General features: G+C 43.1%; 1 protein-coding gene, 1 long non-coding RNA gene and 1 other non-coding gene across 7 annotated transcripts in view; all 3 read right to left on the bottom strand.

Annotated features, from left to right (window-relative positions):
- The window catches only part of LOC147573797 (uncharacterized), a 42,247-nt gene that overhangs the window by 12,370 nt on the left and 11,282 nt on the right, over window positions 1-18,595 (bottom strand). For all 5 annotated transcript variants that reach the window (XR_015244442.1, XR_015244443.1, XR_015244441.1 and 2 more), the window contains exons 2-3: window positions 11,637-11,864; window positions 8,934-9,011 (exon numbers count right to left, since the gene is read on the bottom strand). This is a non-coding gene — a long non-coding RNA (uncharacterized LOC147573797). The remainder of the gene's footprint in view (window positions 1-8,933; window positions 9,012-11,636; window positions 11,865-18,595) is intronic.
- LOC112851210 (vomeronasal type-1 receptor 4) lies at window positions 4,471-6,836 on the bottom strand. The gene has a single exon (XM_025914757.2). The coding sequence runs from the start codon at window positions 6,558-6,560 to the stop codon at window positions 5,490-5,492; it is 1,071 nt and encodes a 356-aa protein (XP_025770542.2). The 5' UTR covers window positions 6,561-6,836; the 3' UTR covers window positions 4,471-5,489.
- Window positions 16,893-17,000, bottom strand: LOC112851437 (U6 spliceosomal RNA). The gene has a single exon (XR_003222759.1). It is a non-coding gene; the product is annotated as a U6 spliceosomal RNA (small nuclear RNA).

Genomic DNA, 18,595 nt, shown 5'->3' with positions numbered 1-18,595 from the left:
TGCCTACACGAGACTCACGACTTGTACTGGCCTTGATTTACATGAACCAATATATATATATATATACATATATATATATACACACACATATATATACATATATATCTATATAGAGATAATAGATAATACACACACACACACACACACACACACACACACACACACTATCTCTACACCCAACGTGGGACTCAAACTCAAAACAACCTGAAATCAAGGGTCATATGCTCTACTGACTGAGCCAGCCAGGCTCAGCCCTGGGGCAAAATATATTAAGCATATGAGAAGTGTCAGGAAATAAAAGAAAATTTCAGGAGTAGAGAGATATGATATGTGCAAAGTTTCCCCCCAACCGCTACTTGGAGCTTTCACTGGAGTAATTTGGAAAGCTCACTGATCATGAGTTTCCCCTTAAGAATGAACATATACACTTGAGGATACATTAGTCTTGCTTTGTAGGCCAACTAGGAGTTTCCCATATCGATCCCCTTGAAGATAGTTAATTTGCACTTTTCGATATTCCACAGACATGGGATGAACCCCTATCTGAAATTTAGTCTTGGGTATCAAGACTGATAATGCTAATCACCAAAAGGATGTGAAGATGTTTAAAGCACAGTGAGACTTTCTGGGGAGAGCAGGACAGGTTTCCGAAGTTGCCACAAAAATGGCTTGAGAGACGAGGAGACTCACTTCAGGTTTCTATGGAGTTTATACTAGACGGTGGGTCCTGCGTGTGGTTTGACCTTTTGTGGGCACCAAAGGAGCACCTGGGCTTCTAAATTTGGCCACTTGTAGAGTAGACGGGAAGAGGGAGATACACTGAATATGTGCAGTAAGTAAATGTGTGTGTGTGTGTGTGTGTGTGTGTGTGTGTCAGTCAATTATACCTCAAGCTGTACCAAAAACAGGGAAGGCAACTGAGACAGGGCTGAGGCTTAAAAGCTGTCTGTCCATGGTCAAATACCAAAAACCAAAAAGCAAAACACTGGAGTGAGATTAGAATACAACACAGAATGTTTACTCTCAAACCTGATTGCTTGGTTAGGAGAGACCCATTTTCTTCATACTAATAATAACTTCTTATGCATCCTTTCCTGCTACACACATAGGACCCTTTACCCAGTATAACTGCTGAAAGTGAAATACTGTTTAGATAAATTGCCCAAGTCGCTTTTACACTAGTTTCATGATCATTAATGTGTGCAAGTGTTTATCAGATGGTTAATATGATTCAATAATCTTACCAGAAGAGTTTTTCAAAGGTTATAAAAATCTCAATTTGTGATTATACTATTAAGCATTATATGAGTCTTTCAACTCTGGTAAAATTCCTTTTTATTTAGAAATTTTTCCTTAACCCATTTTATATATATTTAGTTTACATGTTTTCTCTGTGTTACTACATTGAAAAATTTGAAAAAATGCATGAGTTAAAGATTCTTTTAAGAGGTGTGTAACACGATAATGTATCCAGGACAATAAGAGGTACAAAGTAAGTGCTTTATAGATATGAAGATTAAGAGTTCTTTTAATTTTTCTTAACGTTTATTTATTTTTGAGACAGAGGGAGACAGAGCGCGAGTGGGGGAGGGGCAGAGAGAGAAGGAGACACAGAATCCGAAACAGGCTCCAGGCTCTGAGCTGTCAGCACAGAGCCCGATGCGGGGCTCAAACCCATGAACCATAAGATCATGACCTGAGCCGAAGTCGGATGCTCAACCAACTGAGCCACCTAGGTGCCTCGAGTAAGAGTTCTTTTATACCTTTTAGTTCAGTGGAAGAAGCAGAACAATATGAAATTGTGAACTAGAATCTAGTAAGGTGGAACTAGGAGACCTGTTGATACCCTACAAAACTAATACCAGGATTTGGGGAACACAATATGTTCATTTTACCTTATAATTATTTCCAATTCTTCTATTATTGCCATAAAACTAATCCTCTCTGTCCTACATTATTGCAATGGATACTGGAACTTATTTTTTTCTTATTTTTATTTTTTTAATAAAATAATAAATATTTTAATAAATATGTTAGCTAACATATAGTGCAATAATGATTTCAGGAGTAGAATCCAGTGATTCATCTCCTACATATAACACCCAGTGCTCATTCTAACAAGTGTCTTCCTCAATACCCCTTACCCATCTAGCCCATCCCCCCCACCCATAACCCCTCCAGCAACCCTCTGGAACTTACATCTCAAGTCCTTATAGTATAGTGTCAGGATATCAGACTATTTTCCCCTAAGTTCAACATGAAGCTATTTGATGTTTTTACTTGATTGTTTCAATAACATATGTCCTATCATAAAATCCACTTTTTGGGGGGTGGGGGGTGGGGACTCGCATCTTTGAAGGAGGGGGCAGAGAGAAGAGAGAGAGAGAGAGAGAGAGAGAGAGAATCTTAAACAGGCTCCACACCCAGCATGTAGCCCAAAGCAGGGCTTGATCTCACAATCATGAGATCATGATTTGAGCTCAAATCAAGAGTTGGATGTTTAACCGACTAAGCCACCCAGGCGCCCCCATGAAACCCACTCTTAAAATGTACAATTCAGTGGCAAGGATGTCTTTTCTCATCATTCTTGTTCAGCACTGTACTGGAAGTCCTAGATAATGCAGTAAGAAAAAGAAGTAGGACAGACATTATGAAGAAATAAAACTGTCTTATTTGCAGATCACATGGTCTATGTAGAAACTCCACAGAGTCAAAAAGAAAAAACTTTTGGAACTAAGAAATGATTATAGCAAGACTGAAGGACACAAGGTTAATACAATGTGCTGACTGTGTTATCCACCTAAATCCCATATGGTGCAATTCTAACCCACAGGGATGGTATGTGGAGGTGGTGCCCCTGGGAAGTCAATGACTGTGTTAGAGGGGAACCCTCATGAAGGAGATTAGTGACCTTATACAAGGGACCTCAGAGAGCTCTTAATCTCCACAATATGAGAATCCAACAAGAAAACAGTCTTTTGCAGCCAAGAATAGGGCCCTCACTTAGACACCTAATTAGCCATCACAGTGATCTTGGGCTTCCCAGCCTCTAGAACAGTGAGAAGCATCTGTTGCTTATGTACCATATGGTCTATGTTGCTTTGTTATAACAGTTCAGACTAAGACAGTACACAAGTCAGCAATGAACAAGTGGAATTTGCATTTAAAAACACAGTAACTTTACACTACCAGAAAAGGAAGTTATACTTAGGTATAAGTCTAACATAGTATGTACAGGATCTACAGGAAGAAAGCTAGGTAGCTGATAAACAAAATCAAAGAACTAAATAAATGGGAGAGAGATTTCATGTACACGGACAGAAAGACTCAATAGGGTCAAAGTGTCATTCTTCCCAACTTGACTTACAGATTCAATGCAATCCCAAACTAAATAGCAAGTTATTTGGTGAATATCAACAAATTGATTCTAAAGTTTATATTGATAGTCAAAAGACACACAGTAGGAAACAAAATATTGAAGGAGCTGAACAAAGTCAGAGGACTAATATTACTTGATTTCAAGGCTTACTATAAATATACAGTAATCAATGGGGCGCCTGGGTGGCTCAGACCGTTAAGCGCTCAACTTCGGCTCAGGTCATGATCTCACAGTTTAGGAGTCTGAGCCCTGCATCCGGCTCTGTGTTGACAGCTCAGAGCCTGGAGCCTGCTTTGGATTCTGTGTCTCCCTGTCTCTCTGCCCCTACCCCGGCTTGTGCTCTGTCTCTCTCAAAAAATAAACAAACATTAAATTAAAAAAAATATATATACAGTAATCAAGACACACAAACAGATCAAAGGAACATAATGGAGAGCTCAAAAATGGACCCATACAAATATGGTCAACTGATCTTTGACAAAGAAGCAAAAGCAATACAATGGAGAAAAGGCAGTCTTTTCAACAGATGTGCTGGAGCAAATGGACATCAATGTACAAAAAAAAATTCATCTAGACACAAACCTTATTCCTTTCACAAAATTCAACTCATAATTAATCATAGATGTAAATGTGAAATGTGTAACTATAAAATTCTTAGAAGATGACACAGGAAAAAATCTAGAGGACCTAGGTTTCATCGCTTTTTTGATACAACACCAAAGGCACAATCCACGGAGGTAATAATAATTTGGATTTCGTTAAAATTAGTAACTTCTGTCGTGCAAAAAACACGGTCAAGAGAATGAGAAGAAAGCCACAGACTGGGGTAAAGTATTTGCAAAGCACATTTCTTTTTTTTTTTTTTTTAATTTTTTTTTCAACGTTTTTTATTTATTTTTGGGACAGAGAGAGACAGAGCATGAACGGGGGAGGGTCAGAGAGAGAGGGAGACACAGAATCGGAAACAGGCTCCAGGCTCTGAGCCATCAGCCCAGAGCCCGACGCGGGGCTCGAACTCACGGACCGCGAGATCGTGACCTGGCCGAAGTCGGACGCTTAACCGACTGCGCCACCCAGGCGCCCCTCAAAGCACATGTCTAAAAGGTCTGGTATTGGAATACATAAAGAACACTCTCAAAGCCCAATAAGAATGCAAAAAACATCATTTAAAAATGGGAAAAAGACAACAATAAACACCCTCATCAAAGAAGATACACTGGATGGAAAATGAAGCACATGAAAATACGCTCCGCATCTTATGTCATTAGACAACTGAAAAGAAAAACAATGAGTTACCACCACACATCTAATACAATGGCCAAAATCCAAAATCCTGACACCAGGGGATGCTAGTAAAGATGCCTAACAACAAATACCATTATTCACTGCTTGTGGGAAGATTATAGCCACTTTGGAAGGCCATTTAATGGTTTCTTACAAAACTAAACATACTCTTATCACATTCTAGCAATCACATTCCTTGGTATTTATACAAATGAGCTGAAAACTTATTTCCATGTAAAACCCGGCACATGAATGTTTACAGAACTTCTGCTTAACTGTCCAAACTTGGAAGTAATCAAGTAGGTGAATGGTTAAAAAAAAAAAAAAAAAAGCTGTGATATATCTAGACAATGGCACATTATTCATCACTAAAAATAAATGAACTATCAAGCCAGGAAAAGACATGGGAGAACCTTAAAAGCACCTTGCCAAATGAAAGAATCCAATCTGCAAAGGCTACATATTGCATTGTTTTAACTACATGATATTCTGGAGAAGGCAACAGTATGGACATGTAAAACATATGGCCAGGCAAAACATTTCCCCATGTAAACCAGTTGGTCAACCACTCTATGAATCTGACACAGGAGCTAGGACCCAGTCTATTAAATTTTGTGTAAACACCATTTGATTAAGTTTATGAAGTCAAGCTGCTTTATTCACCTCCGCTACAGAAATGCAGGTTCCTAGTTCAACCAGCTGAAGAAAAAGCCCAGTGCACATTAGTGTGTAATGTAGAAAGACATGGCATTTCTCCTTTACTTCCTGAACTCAGTTTTTGATGGTGATGCATCAAGAACTAAATATGGTGCGAAAAACATTCACTTCACATATTTCTGATAAGATTAGGAAATGTTATATTTGTTATCCATGCGAAGCAGAGTCTGGATATAGCAGAGTTCCGGCCCATAAGCAGAAAGGGGCAGACAGTTGGAAAACACACAGAAATCATGGCAGCGGTGTTCACCAGCCACCAGCTGCGATTACAAAGAAGAGCAACACAAACATGAAAGACAGAGGAGAGGAAGTAGAAAGACACAAAGGTGCTCACGAGGACGAGGATGCTCTGGGTGGCTCTGGACTCAGCAGAGGATCTGGGGGCGACATTAGTGCTGTGAATGTGCTGGACCCGCTGCCTGTGTCTGTGCAGGAGGAAGACCATGGAGCTGCTGGCCCCGATTGTGAGACCACACAAGGAAGCTTCAGGAAATACTATCAACACTGCATATACGGAAACTGTGATTGTGTCGTGATCTACAGCAAGACAGTAGCCCAAATCTCCTTTCTTTGTGAAGTTTTTCATGCTCCGGTTGCTAAACACATATAACAGAGGAAAAACTAAATTTACAAACATGAAATGGATCCAACAGAGGGAAATGGAGAAGCCAATGTACTTTGGGGCTTTGACTTTAAACTCCTTCAAACAGGAGTTCATGGGGCTGATCATAATGGTCTGGAACACAGTCAAGAGGCAGGTGATGCCAATGGACATTCCCCTGCCCACCCTCTGAACACAGAAAAGAAGTTTGCATCCAAACTCATTGAAAAAATGTTTCGACCCAAAAGATGCCATAGTGTGGGGGACTCCTTTAGAGAGAATGACCAAGGTGTTGGCTATAGTGAGGTGCCTGAGAATCAAATGGGTGGACCTCACCCTGCATTCAGTGTGGTAAAGGAACAGATAATGGTAAAGAAGAGAGAAATTTTGCACAATTCCAACTATGGTCTGTGACAAGAAGATTATTCCTACTATCAAATCCCTGTAGGACATTCTGTCATTCAACACCCTTACTTTTAAATTATGGCAACAATCATTCTTCTGAGCAAAAAGGCTCACTGAAGATTTCTGACACCAAAAGTGACTTTCATTATGTGCTTCTGACTGCCAAGACTTCATGAGATGGGAATAATAGATGTCTGGTATATTTCACTGAAAAGTCAGCACGAAAGATGACGTGGTTAGCCTGGGGGAAGCAATGAGAAGTGACAGCAAAGGGAACGAATGCAAATACAACATTTTCAGAAAAAGCTAAAATTCACTAGCTGTACCTGAGGATGGAGGGACCCTCAATCACTCCCCATGTCATAAAACAGATAAACTCTCAATGTATTGCTCATCTAAATTTTAAAGAAAAATAGTGTACCTTTTTTTTTTTTTTTTTTAGAAAACCAAACAAGAGATTTCTATGGTCTTAGAGTAAGAAAATACTTTTTTTTAAATTTTTTTTTTTAACGTTTATTTATTATTTTTGGGACAGAGAGAGACATAGCATGAACGGGGGAGGGGCAGAGAGAGAGGGAGACACCGAATCGGAAACAGGCTCCAGGCTCCGAGCCATCAGCCCAGAGCCCGACGCGGGGCTCGAACTCACGGACCGCGAGATCGTGACCTGGCTGAAGTCAGACGCTTAACCGACTGCGCCACCCAGGCGCCCCGAAAATACTTACTTTAAAGAAGATATTTCTTAAATAGCACAGAACACATTAATCATATGGGTGAAATGACAAAATTAAGGGTAGTTCTCATCAAAACACACACACACACACACACACACACACACACCCAGATATAACCTGTAACCAGCACAAAGAACTACTACAAACCACACAACAAAATAAACAATAGGCAAAGCATTCCAACAGAAATTTTAAAAAGAAGTTATTCAGTGGATAATACATATGTAAAACTATTTAAAGATTTTTAAATGTTTACTCATTTTTGAGAGAGAGAGAGAGAGAACGTGCAGGGGAAGGGCAGAGAGAGAGAAGGAGACACAGAATCGAAGGCAGGCTCCAGGCTCTGAGCTGTCAGCACAGAGCCCAACACAGGGCTCAAACTCACAAGCCGTGAGATCACGACCTGAGCTGAAGTCAGATGCTCAACCAACTGAGCCACCCAGGCACCCCGTGTGTAGAAGTATTTAATATCCTTAGTAAACAGGAAAATCAAAATGTAACCACTACCTAAATATAATGCCAAACAGCACTGAAAAATATAAACTGGAAATGACAGAAATAATGAGGCTCTGGCAAAGATATAGATTAATGAAGAATCTCAGATACTGCTGGCAGGTGTTAAAACTGGTACACACATTTGGAAAACGATGCGGTATCCACTTTAGCTGTCCAAATACAACCCTGTGTCCCAACAATTCTACTCCTGCAAATGCGTCCAACAGAAATCTGTGCATTTATCATCAGAAAGACCAATCACAGGGTTTATATGCCAGCACTACTCATTACTCATAACAGCCCCAAACTAAAAACTACCCACCAGCTCATTAACAGAATGAACCAATTAACTGACTCATATTTACACAATGGTGTCCTATACCATGAATGGAGGGAGTGATATACAGCAATACAGATAAATTCACAACATCAGATAGAATGGGGAAAAAATGACAATATGAAAGAGATCATGCCATAAAGTACAAAACAGGCAAAGTGAACTACTCTCTTAAATGTTAGAGCAGATATAAACCTATGTCCTAAGATTCCACTCCCATAAATCCATGCAAAAGAATTATATTCTTGGAGGTAGTGACAGGTGGCGCAAGAGGGTTTCTGAAGAACTACAGCATTCTTTTCTTGATCTAGGTGTTGTGTACAGAGGTGTGTTCAGTCATGAATTCCACTGACCTCTGTGCTTACAACCTGTGTAGTGTCTGTCATTTTTGAAAATGCCTAACACACACACACACACACACACACACACACAAATCTGTGAGTGGCTGGAAAAGGTTGTCCTGTGATTGTGTGTAATCTGCTGATGGAGTCCATGCGGAAGAAACTTACAGATCTACAGGTCCAGATCTGAGCCCACATGAAGCCTCAGGGACAGTAACAATACTGAGTCTGCAAATTTGTCACAAAATTCAGTAGAGCAGAATCCTAAATTTCTGTTCTCTGTGATGGGTTTGTTGCCCCATTTGGAAATCCTACAGGAAAGGGATATTTACCAGCATATAAAGAAACCAGGGGCGCCTGGGTGGCTCAGCTGGTTGAGTGTCCGACTTCAGCTCAGGTCATGATCTCACAGTTTATGGGTTCGAGCCCTGTATCGGGCTCTGTCCTGACAGCTCAGAGCCTGGAGCCCGCTTTGGATTCTGTGTCTCCCTCTCTCTCTACCCCTCCCCAACTCGTGCTCTGTTTCTAAAAAATGAATAAACCTTAAAAAAATTACAAAAAAAGAAAAAAAAAAAGAAACCAGCAGAGGAAAATGGAAACCCCCAAATCCTGGGGAGGCTGTACTATAATTTCCACCCACCTGGAGGTCCTGGGGCTGCTTGTGATGGCTGGAGACACAGAAGGAGCAGCTGGTGCCAATGGACACACCCTGCCAGCTCTGTGAGGACAGAAAACAAATCTACATTCAAAAGTCACTGAAGAGGGGCGCCTGGGTGGCGCAGTCAGTTAAGCGTCCGACTTCAGCCAGGTCACGATCTCGCAGTCTGTGAGTTCGAGCCCCGCGTCGGGCTCTGGGCTGATAGCTCAGAGCCTGGAGCCTGTTTCTGATTCTGTGTCTCCCTCTCTCTCTGCCCCTCCCCCGTTCATGCTATGTCTCTCTCTGTCCCAAAAATAAATAAACGTTGAAAAAAAAAATTAAAAAAAAAAAAAAGTCACTGAAGAGGGGCGCCTGGGTGGCTCAGTCGGTTGGGCATCCGACTTCAGCTCAGGTCATGATCTTGTGGTCCGTGAGTTCGAGCCCCGCGTCGGTCTCTGTGCTAACAGCTCAGAGCCTGGAGCCTGCTTCTAATTCTGTGTCTCCCTCTCTCTGGCCCTCCCCTGCTCACACTCTGTCTCACTCTCTCTCTCAAAAATAAATAAATATTTAAAAAAAAAAAAGTCACTGAAGAAATCCTTCACCTAAAGGCTGCCATTGGCTTGGGGACACCTATAAAAGGCATGACCAAGAAAAAACTGTAACCACATGTTTTAGAACCAAATCTGTGCAGCACAACCTGCATCTTATATAACAAAATGAGAGATGAGAGCAGTGAAGAGAAAATGCCCAGGATTCCAACAAGTCTCAGATAAGGAGACCACTCCTATTGTCAAAAATCTAGGGCCAGTTGCTAGTGACTGGTATTTGTCTTCAGACTCAGAGGATCCTGCACCAGATCATGTCGTGTGGACTAGATTGATCATATCAACTGAAATCCAATATGCTCTCTGAGATACACTTCTTCAATTTAGTTTTGTTAAGGGGCTTCCAAGAATGGAATGAATAACTCTTACATGGCACTTAAAACGCGTAAGCCACTGCTGTACAGCCGTAAATATGAATCATTTTTAAAATTTTCCTCACTGCATGACAGAGGCACTGCAAAGATAAGAAGAACTCAGAGACAGAGAAGTTAAGGGACGTATCTAAATTCACACACTGGTCAGGGGCCGAATGGAGACTGGAACATGGCAGGCTGGAGCCGACAGTGCCCGAAACTCTGTGCTCCACGGACAATCCAGGTCAGCTGTGTCTTCCAATAAGACCTGTATTTACTTTTGAAAAACACTTTTCCATTTCATTTCAGGCTACTTTTCTTCTCCTTGACAAACCTGCTCATAAAGTTTCCATATTCTTTAATAATTTATTCTCTAGGCTAATCCTACAAGAAACTTTGCAAGGTCTTAGCTGGGCTTGGTGAATGAAGGGTTTGCTCAATGTGAGTTCAGCAGAAAGACTCATTGGCTGTCATTCCAGGAAGGAAAACACAGTGGACTCAATCCAATAAACCATCTGACAATATTACCCTGTTCCCAGAGCTGTGAAGCAAAAAAATATATATGGTATGTAATTAAACAGTGTGAGGTAGAAACTAAGTTATTAGTAATTTTGGTTCAAATGATTAAGCATTAAATCCCACAATAAGCGAAACTATTGGATATTAGGCAACATATGTGAAAGACAAAAGACAGTAGAAGAGAATATCTGGGAATACAGAATCTTGTGTATCGTTTATGTTGAAATCATAAGGAAATGAGTTGTGAGCTTGGGGATGATGTTAGAATATTATTAAACCACAGATAATAAGACAAGATACATGTACTCATGACAGCTGTTTTCTGGAACCCATAATTATAGTTACCATTTCCTTAAATGTTGCTTCTCTAACTTCAAGAAGTAAAGGAATCTTCCCATAGCCACGAGGCCTCAGATGGTTTCAGTACAGGCACAATTACTATCTCCAGTAAGTGCATTATATACTTGAGATACAAAAAGAGAAACTTAACAAAAATTCTAGAAACTAATTCATATACACTATTTCTGTAGACAACTGGAAACTGTTAGAGGTCTAAAGGCATTGTAGGCACACCTCTACTGACATTGAAAACTCAACCTATGATTCCTGCAAAGTAATGTGAATAGCAGATGGCTGTCATAACTATGGTCCTTACGCACCTTCAAAATGACCCTTCCTTGTCACTGGCATTTTCATCAGTAACAATCCGAGGGAGGACTTCATTAAACGGCACCAGGAACCGCCAGGCGTGGGTGTGGGTGCAGGGTCCGGGGTCCTCACCTCTATCGACAAGCTCAGCTCACACCCAAGGAACTACTCCACCTCCCTCTTTAGCTCTTCCCCTGGTCTGTCCCGACCCTCAGGATCCCTTTCCAGACACGAACACTTACTCACACGTCCCTCCTTACAGGTGCTGCCTCTCAGTCTGACATAGGAAGAACTCACTGGACTCATCACGTTGAAGGATGGGGGCGCAGCGTGAAGGTCACAGCAGCCAGTCCGTGTGAGGGAGGGAGGCAGCCAGACCAGAGATAAGGCTTTGTGATCTGTGACCTCCCCTCCCGTCAGAACTGCAATTATCATTTCACACGTGGTGGCAATGACAGCACAGCCTTCGTTAGCTGACAATACTTCTGAAAAACTTTCTCCCAGGACTCATTACCAAATCCAATTACGAGTTTGTGAGTATCTCCGAAGAGACTGTTGTCTGCTTTAGGAGGGGCTCTTACTTTTCACGATCCCTGATGGCAGAGAGGGGCTCACAGGGAAGGAGCAGGAAATACTGATGTCAGACAACTAAGGGACTGGCAGTGAGTGTGTGTGTCTCACAGGCATCCCCGATCCCCTCAGAAGTTCTTCCACCAAAAATCTAGGGCATTCTTAGTCTTCTGTCTTCTAAGCTGCATCATTATTTGAGAATTGAGGAAATACATGGAATCAGAATCCAGCAAGAATATCTAAAGAGATATAAAAGAGAACATGCCAACAATTCATATTAGAAGACATGGGTGAGTCCCATGGTTTTTGAGTAAAAAGAAGAAATCATGGGACTCATTTTTCCAAGTTTATTTTATTTTGAGAGAGAGAGACAGACAGACAGAGGGTGGGAGGGGCAGAGAGGGAGAGAAAGAGACTCCCAAGCAGGCTCCACACTGCCAGCACAGAGGCAGACACGGGGCCTGAACCCATGAACCTGACCTGAAACCAAGAGTTGGATGCTCCACCGACTGAGCCATCAGGTGTCCCAGGTCTCATTTTTATAACTAAATACAAATTATACTGAGATTTGTGATATGCAAATATTATCAAAACGACATTATAATAATATTGACTCTGGCAATCAAAGGAAGTCTAAAAATCTACCCCTCTAAGAAAAACAGATGTTTATCAAAGTGACCCTCAGAAATACAGGTACCGGGATTCCATGATTTCACAAGCAGGTTCTACCACCGTTCTATCAGAGAAGTCAATGCTGCTCTGTTAATTCAACAGCACTGAGCTCTTACCAGAGGTCTCTACACCTCTCTGTTATTAAGGGAGCACTTGGGGCTCATGCTTTTCATGAGGGAGCACTTGGGGCTCATGCAATTAATGAAGATACACAGTCTCAACAAGGTCCACTGTCCATTCCCCTGTGAGGGTTCTTCATCCATATGGAAAGGTGGGGAACCACGGTCCACCTAGCAGCACACCTACTTCTGATATCAAGTGGAAGGAAGCTTGGGGTTCCCAAAACTACGCTTAGCTGACAGAATTCCCCCTAAGGACGCCCAGACTCACTGAGAGCTGTTGCACTCACTGTTATAGTTTGTTACAGGGAAAGGATACAGGTGAGTTATCAAACAGGGAAGAAATGCTTGGGGCAAAGTTCAGTGAAAGTACCAAATGGAAAGCTCCAGGGTCCTCTCTCTGTGAAGTGATGGATGGGTTACTCTCCGAGCACTGAAACCTGACAATATTCAGAGCGTACTGCCACCAGGGATGGTCACTCAAGCCTACGTGCGCACACTTTCTCCTGGAGCTCGGCCACATACCGTCAGGGTGGCCGGCGTTTAGCCTGTTCTTGCACAGTGTGGTGGACACCTTCAGTGTCCAGCGTCTCCTCCATGGACCGAAGCCCCATCATAAATCCTGTGAGACCCTCTCACGGTCCCGCCCCAGACAGAGAAAATATATGAGCAAGACATTCTAAGGGGTGAAGATCCACTCCCAGGAGGTGAGGGCAAAGCTGAACCACCATTTTGGCGATATTAAATGCTCACTATATCCCCTACTCCCCAATCTCCCAGTGCAGGAATAGAGCCAGATGGCTGACAGCCCATTCTGCAAGCACACGGGCTCACACACAGGCACATTTACACACTCAGGCACACACACACACATACACCATGCACACTCATCGACTCAAACACATGGAAAAAACACACTTGCATACAGTCTTTCTCATTCTGGCATATTTAGTCTCAGGCCCACAGACACTCATGTGCACAGAGACTACATACACATTCACACTCATATTCACACACACAATGCACACCCTCACACCACTGGCCTACTCACTTTCACAAAGCCCCTCACATAATTACCAGGTGTATGCTCCTCAAAAACATGTTTGTATAAATGTTTATCAAAGACATGTGTCCAAGTCTGAAAATGCAAGAATGGGGCCCCATGTCTGCCCCTGCATGCCTCCAACTGCAGACCCCACAAGGACGTTTTAAATGACCAGCATTTCAATAGTTCTGTGAGCTCTGGCTGTGGAAATGCAGGGCGTGCTGAGCGGCAGTTCATGAGGGTGTAACAGCAGCATAAGAAGGGCTGGGGGGGGGGGGAAGAGTGCAAAGATATAAAACAGGGGTGATACACACAGCACGGTGACATGGGTGGGGGTTTACTCTGCTAAAGCTGCCATGACAAAATATCCCAGGCTGGTGGTGTAAACCACAGAAACCTATTTCCTCAGAGTTCCTCAAGCCATGAACCCAAGACAGAGGTGTCAGCAGGGTTGGCTTCTTCTGAGGCCTCTCTCCTTGGCTTCCAGCCGGCCCCCGTCTCTGTGTGCTCACATGGCCTTGTTCTGCCCATGAGCATCTGCTTCCCTGGGGTCTGTGTTCGGAGGTCCTTCTTGTAAGGACACCAGTCACGCTGTACTATTTCCACTTTAATAGCCTCACTTAACCTCATTATCTCTTTGAAGCCCCCACCTCCAAGTTCAAGGGATTACAGCGTCAACATACAACTTCAGGTGCACACAATTCCATTTCTAAAAAGAGTACACAAAGTGAGAGGTGAGTGAGGACAGAGAATAAAAGGCACACAGGGGTTAAAGGGTGCAGTATGTTTCAAGAGCACTGCACGACTTAAGGGCATGAGGGGACAGAGTGTGTGAGATGTTCAGGGTGTAACACACATCAGTCTGGGGGTATGACAGTCATAAGAATAAAGTGGAATTGGTGGAGAGGGCATAATCAGCAAAAGTGAGCAAAGGGCGGGGCTGGGTAAAGGCCCCGACAATTCATGAGCACATGGGGCTAAAGAAACACATGGTAGGAAGGGAACATTTTGTGGGATGAAAGCCATTTGATGGGGGACACAAACCACTATGACTCTTGCAGCGATGAAAGGCAGAACTTTTTTTTTCAATATATGAAATTTATTGTCAAATTGGTTTGCATACAACACCCAGTGCTCATCCCAAAATGTGCCCTCCTCAATACCCATCACCCACCCTTCCCTCTCTCTCACCCCCCATCAACCCTCAGTTTGTTCTCAGTTTTTAAGAGTCTCTTATGCTTTGGCTCTCTTCCACTCTAACCTCTTTTTTTTCCTCCCCCTCCCCCATGGGTTTCTGTTAAGTTTCTCAGGATCCACATAAGAGTGAAAACATATGGTATCTGTCTTTCTCTGTATGGCTTATTTCACTTAGCATCACACTCTCCAGTTCCATCCACGTTGCTACAAAGGGCCATATTTCGTTCTTTCTCATTGCCCTGTAGTACTCCATTGTGTATATAAACCACAATTTCTTTATCCATTCATCAGTTGATGGACATTTAGGCTCTTTCCATAATTTGGCTATTGTTGGGTGTGCGAAAGGCAAAACTCTTTTATGACCAGCAGCTGCACAGGGTCGAAGGCTGCCAGGTGGGGCCACGCTACGGGATGCACATGGGGACGGGGTGACAAGCTAAAGCTGGAGGAGCAGCTTATGTGAGGAAGCGGAATGAAGTGAGCTACTTTTCAAGGCTTCCCAGTGGACTGGCTGACTGGCTAATATCACAAGTTCCAGAGCAGAAAGGCTGTCCCTGGTTGTCCAGTACCTGCCACAGGGTGGTCACAGCTGCTGCCAAGTGGCCAGAGTGTGTGAGAGCCCAGTTACAGAAGGGACTGAGACATGGACGTGGTCAGCTGCTCAGCTGGGGGAAGTGACTGCCCTGCAGCTGGAACCTGGTAATAGGGTCAAGAGAGTATAAAAGACACACACACACAAATATGACACACTGTATTAATGAAGTACGGATGCACTGGATGTGGTTAGTGGCCCAAGACAGACACAGAGGGTGGAAAGGGAGCTGAAACCTTTGTGGGGAGATAATGCTCTCAAGGACACAAAATGGGTGTGGGTGATGAAGTCAGCTGGGAAGAGAAGGGGAACGAAAAGATTAAGGGGCTCAGGAAGGGCGCCTGGTTGGCTCAGTCGGTTAAGCATCAGACTTAGGCCTCAGGTCATGATCTTGTGGTCCGTGAGTTCGAGCCCCACGTTGGGCTCTGTGCTGACGCCTCAGAGCCTGGAGCCGCCTGCTTTGGATTCTGTGTCTCCCTCTCTCTACCCCTCTCCCTCCCTCCCTCTCTCTCCTCCTCAAAAATAAACACTAAAAAATTGTTTTAAAGGGACTCAGGAAAAGGGGTAATGTTGGGGTGTGTATGGGGTACACAGGGAGCGGACAGCACCCAAGAACTTAGGGCAAAGATGGGCCATGGAGGATATAGGCACTGGGCTGCAGTCATTGGCTTCTGCCCCGGATGAAATTCAATACAGGTCAACAGGGATGGACGATGTGCAGGTGATGATAGGACAGAGGTCCCTGGAATAGTGCAGGGTATAGACACGAGAAATGGAATTAAAAATGGGTGCACAACAGAACTGGGGAAGGAAGTCTTGAAGGTTCAGGTGGAAGTGGGTGGGAGCACGCACAGGCCCAGGGGTTGGAGGGACAGGCTAAAGTACTGGGATGGAGAAGGACCTGTAAGGGGGGGGAGGGGTAGAGGACAAGAGGCTATAGTGGTAGAAAGATGGGCAGTATGGAAATTGTGGGCATGGAGGTCACAGGGGCAGGTGGGAAATTACATGCATTCACTGCATTCCTTTACAACCTCATTGACAAGGGACTCCGTTTCTCATGGACCTGTTGGTATAGGGACCTATGCAAAATTTCCCTGTAAAACCGTTAATGCACAGTAGGACCACAGGTAGGATGCTGTGTGAACACTCCACCATGTCAGTCTCATCACTGAAATCCAGTTCTTAGAGGGAATGACCACGAGAGACTGTTGGGACTGCCTGTTTCCTGCTACTGAGCACTCAGCGTTGGAAACGGTTGCCATGCTCGGTCCCTTCCTAATACTCATGTCTGCTACAACTTTTCTGACTCAAGACGATGTGATCAAAGACTCTTTCCATATTGTATTTCTAAACTGACATATATGCTTTACATATGAAATGAATCTAACGAAGGAGAATGGAAAAATATTAAGCACTTTGTTCCTGGCATGAAATCATCCCATGTGTAATCACTGGGATCACACAGAGGTAAGAAGAGCTCCACACGCAGGTGATATACCCTTGGTTATCTTGCATCACATGGTAAAAGAGACTTTGCAGATGTAATTATGGTTCATAATCATCCAATTTTATTTTATTTCCTTTAGTCAGGTCTTTATTCAAAATTAATTGTCCACAATGATTTGACGTTTAAGGAATAAACAAATAGATGGAATGCTTCACGAATGTGCATGCCATTCTGTGCATGGGGTCCGTGCTAATCTTTTCTGAGTCACCCCCATTTTAGTATATGTGTTACCAAAGCAAGCACTATAATCACTGGACTTTATTTTTTTTTAACGTTTATTTTTGAGACAGAGAGAGACAGAGCATGAATGGGGGAGGGTCAGAGAGAGAGATGGAGACACAGAATCCGAAACAGGCTCCAGGCTCTGAGCGGTCAGCACAGAGCCCGATGCAGGGCTCAAACTCACGGACCGCGAGATCACGACCTGAGCCGAAGTCGGACGCTCAATTGACTGAGCCACCCAGGCGCCCCCATCACTGGACTTTAAACGAGGTGGACTATCCTGGATCATCTATGTGGATCCAAAAAATCATATGGACCTTAAAGAACAAAAGCAGTCAAGAGATAGAGACGGGGAAAGAGAGGGAGAACAGGGAGGGAGGCAGCATGCGGATTCTGGCTTTCAAGGTGGAGGGGCTACATGTAAATCATTTTTATTATTTTTTTACTTATTTTCATTTTAGTTCTTTTTAATTTTAGAGCGAGAAAGGGGACACACACACACACACACACACACACACACAGAGAGAGAGAGAGAGAGAGAGAATCCTAAGCAGGGTCCACACTCAACGTGGAGCCCAACACAGGGCTTGATCCCAGGACGTTCAACTGGCTAAGCAACACAGGCACCCTGGAAATCATTTTTAAAAATGATTTCTGGAAAAAAATAAATTCTGCTAACATAAATCACCCTCAAAGAAACTTAACCCCAGGGGCACCTGGGTGGCCCCATCAGTTAAGCATCCAATACTTGATTTCAGCTCAGATCATGATGTCAAGCATCAGGATCTGATCTGACATTTTGGAGCCTGCTTAGAACTCTCTCGCTCCCTCTGTCTCTGCCCCTTCCCCACTCAAGTATGAGATATCTCTCCCTCTCTCTCTCTCTCTCTCAAAATAAACGAAAACTGAAAAAAAAAAAAAAAAAGAAGAAGAAATTTAACCCCAGAGGCTCCAGTTAACAGCCTGGCTCTTGATCTTATGACCTGCTGACAATGTAAGAAAATAAACGGGTGTTGCTCAAAGCTGCTAAATTCAAAACAGAAATCTACTATACATATATAATAGTAAAATACATTCTCAGGAATTACCCCACAACTGATAGTATTTTGATCTCTGGGTGTAACATTTCTTTTTCAGATTTATGCTTATTCTCCCTTTATGTAATTTCAGAGCACACTGGGTAGAGTCTGAAATTGCATAAATGTGAGACATATGCACACACCATAGTATTCTCTTCTGGTTCAATGTTTCATATATATCATCATACTGGACTTACTTTCCAATCAAACCGCTCCTCAACCAGGGCTCTAGGAAGCAGTTATTATGCGCCAATACAAACAGATTTATCATGTTACTTGAAAAACCACAATTTATTCTACAAGGAGTGTTACCGAATCATCTTTTTTGGAACTTTGTTTTACATAATTTTAAAAAGTTCAGTGTCCACTACAGCGCACATCGTGACATGGGGGCAGTTGGTCACACTGATTTCTGCACATATGGATTATCCCCGCGGTTTTGGGACAGGGGATTGCTTCACCACCATGACTGCACCTTCTCACTGTGGGTACACAATTCATAAACTGCTCCTGCAAATGCCTGGAAAATGTCATATC

The sequence above is a fragment of the Puma concolor genome, chromosome E2 (genome assembly GCF_028749965.1).
Source record: "Puma concolor isolate L17-30 chromosome E2, mPumCon1.1.hap2, whole genome shotgun sequence".
Classification (NCBI taxonomy): domain Eukaryota; kingdom Metazoa; phylum Chordata; class Mammalia; order Carnivora; family Felidae; genus Puma; species Puma concolor.
This window is presented reverse-complemented; position numbering and strand designations above follow the sequence as displayed.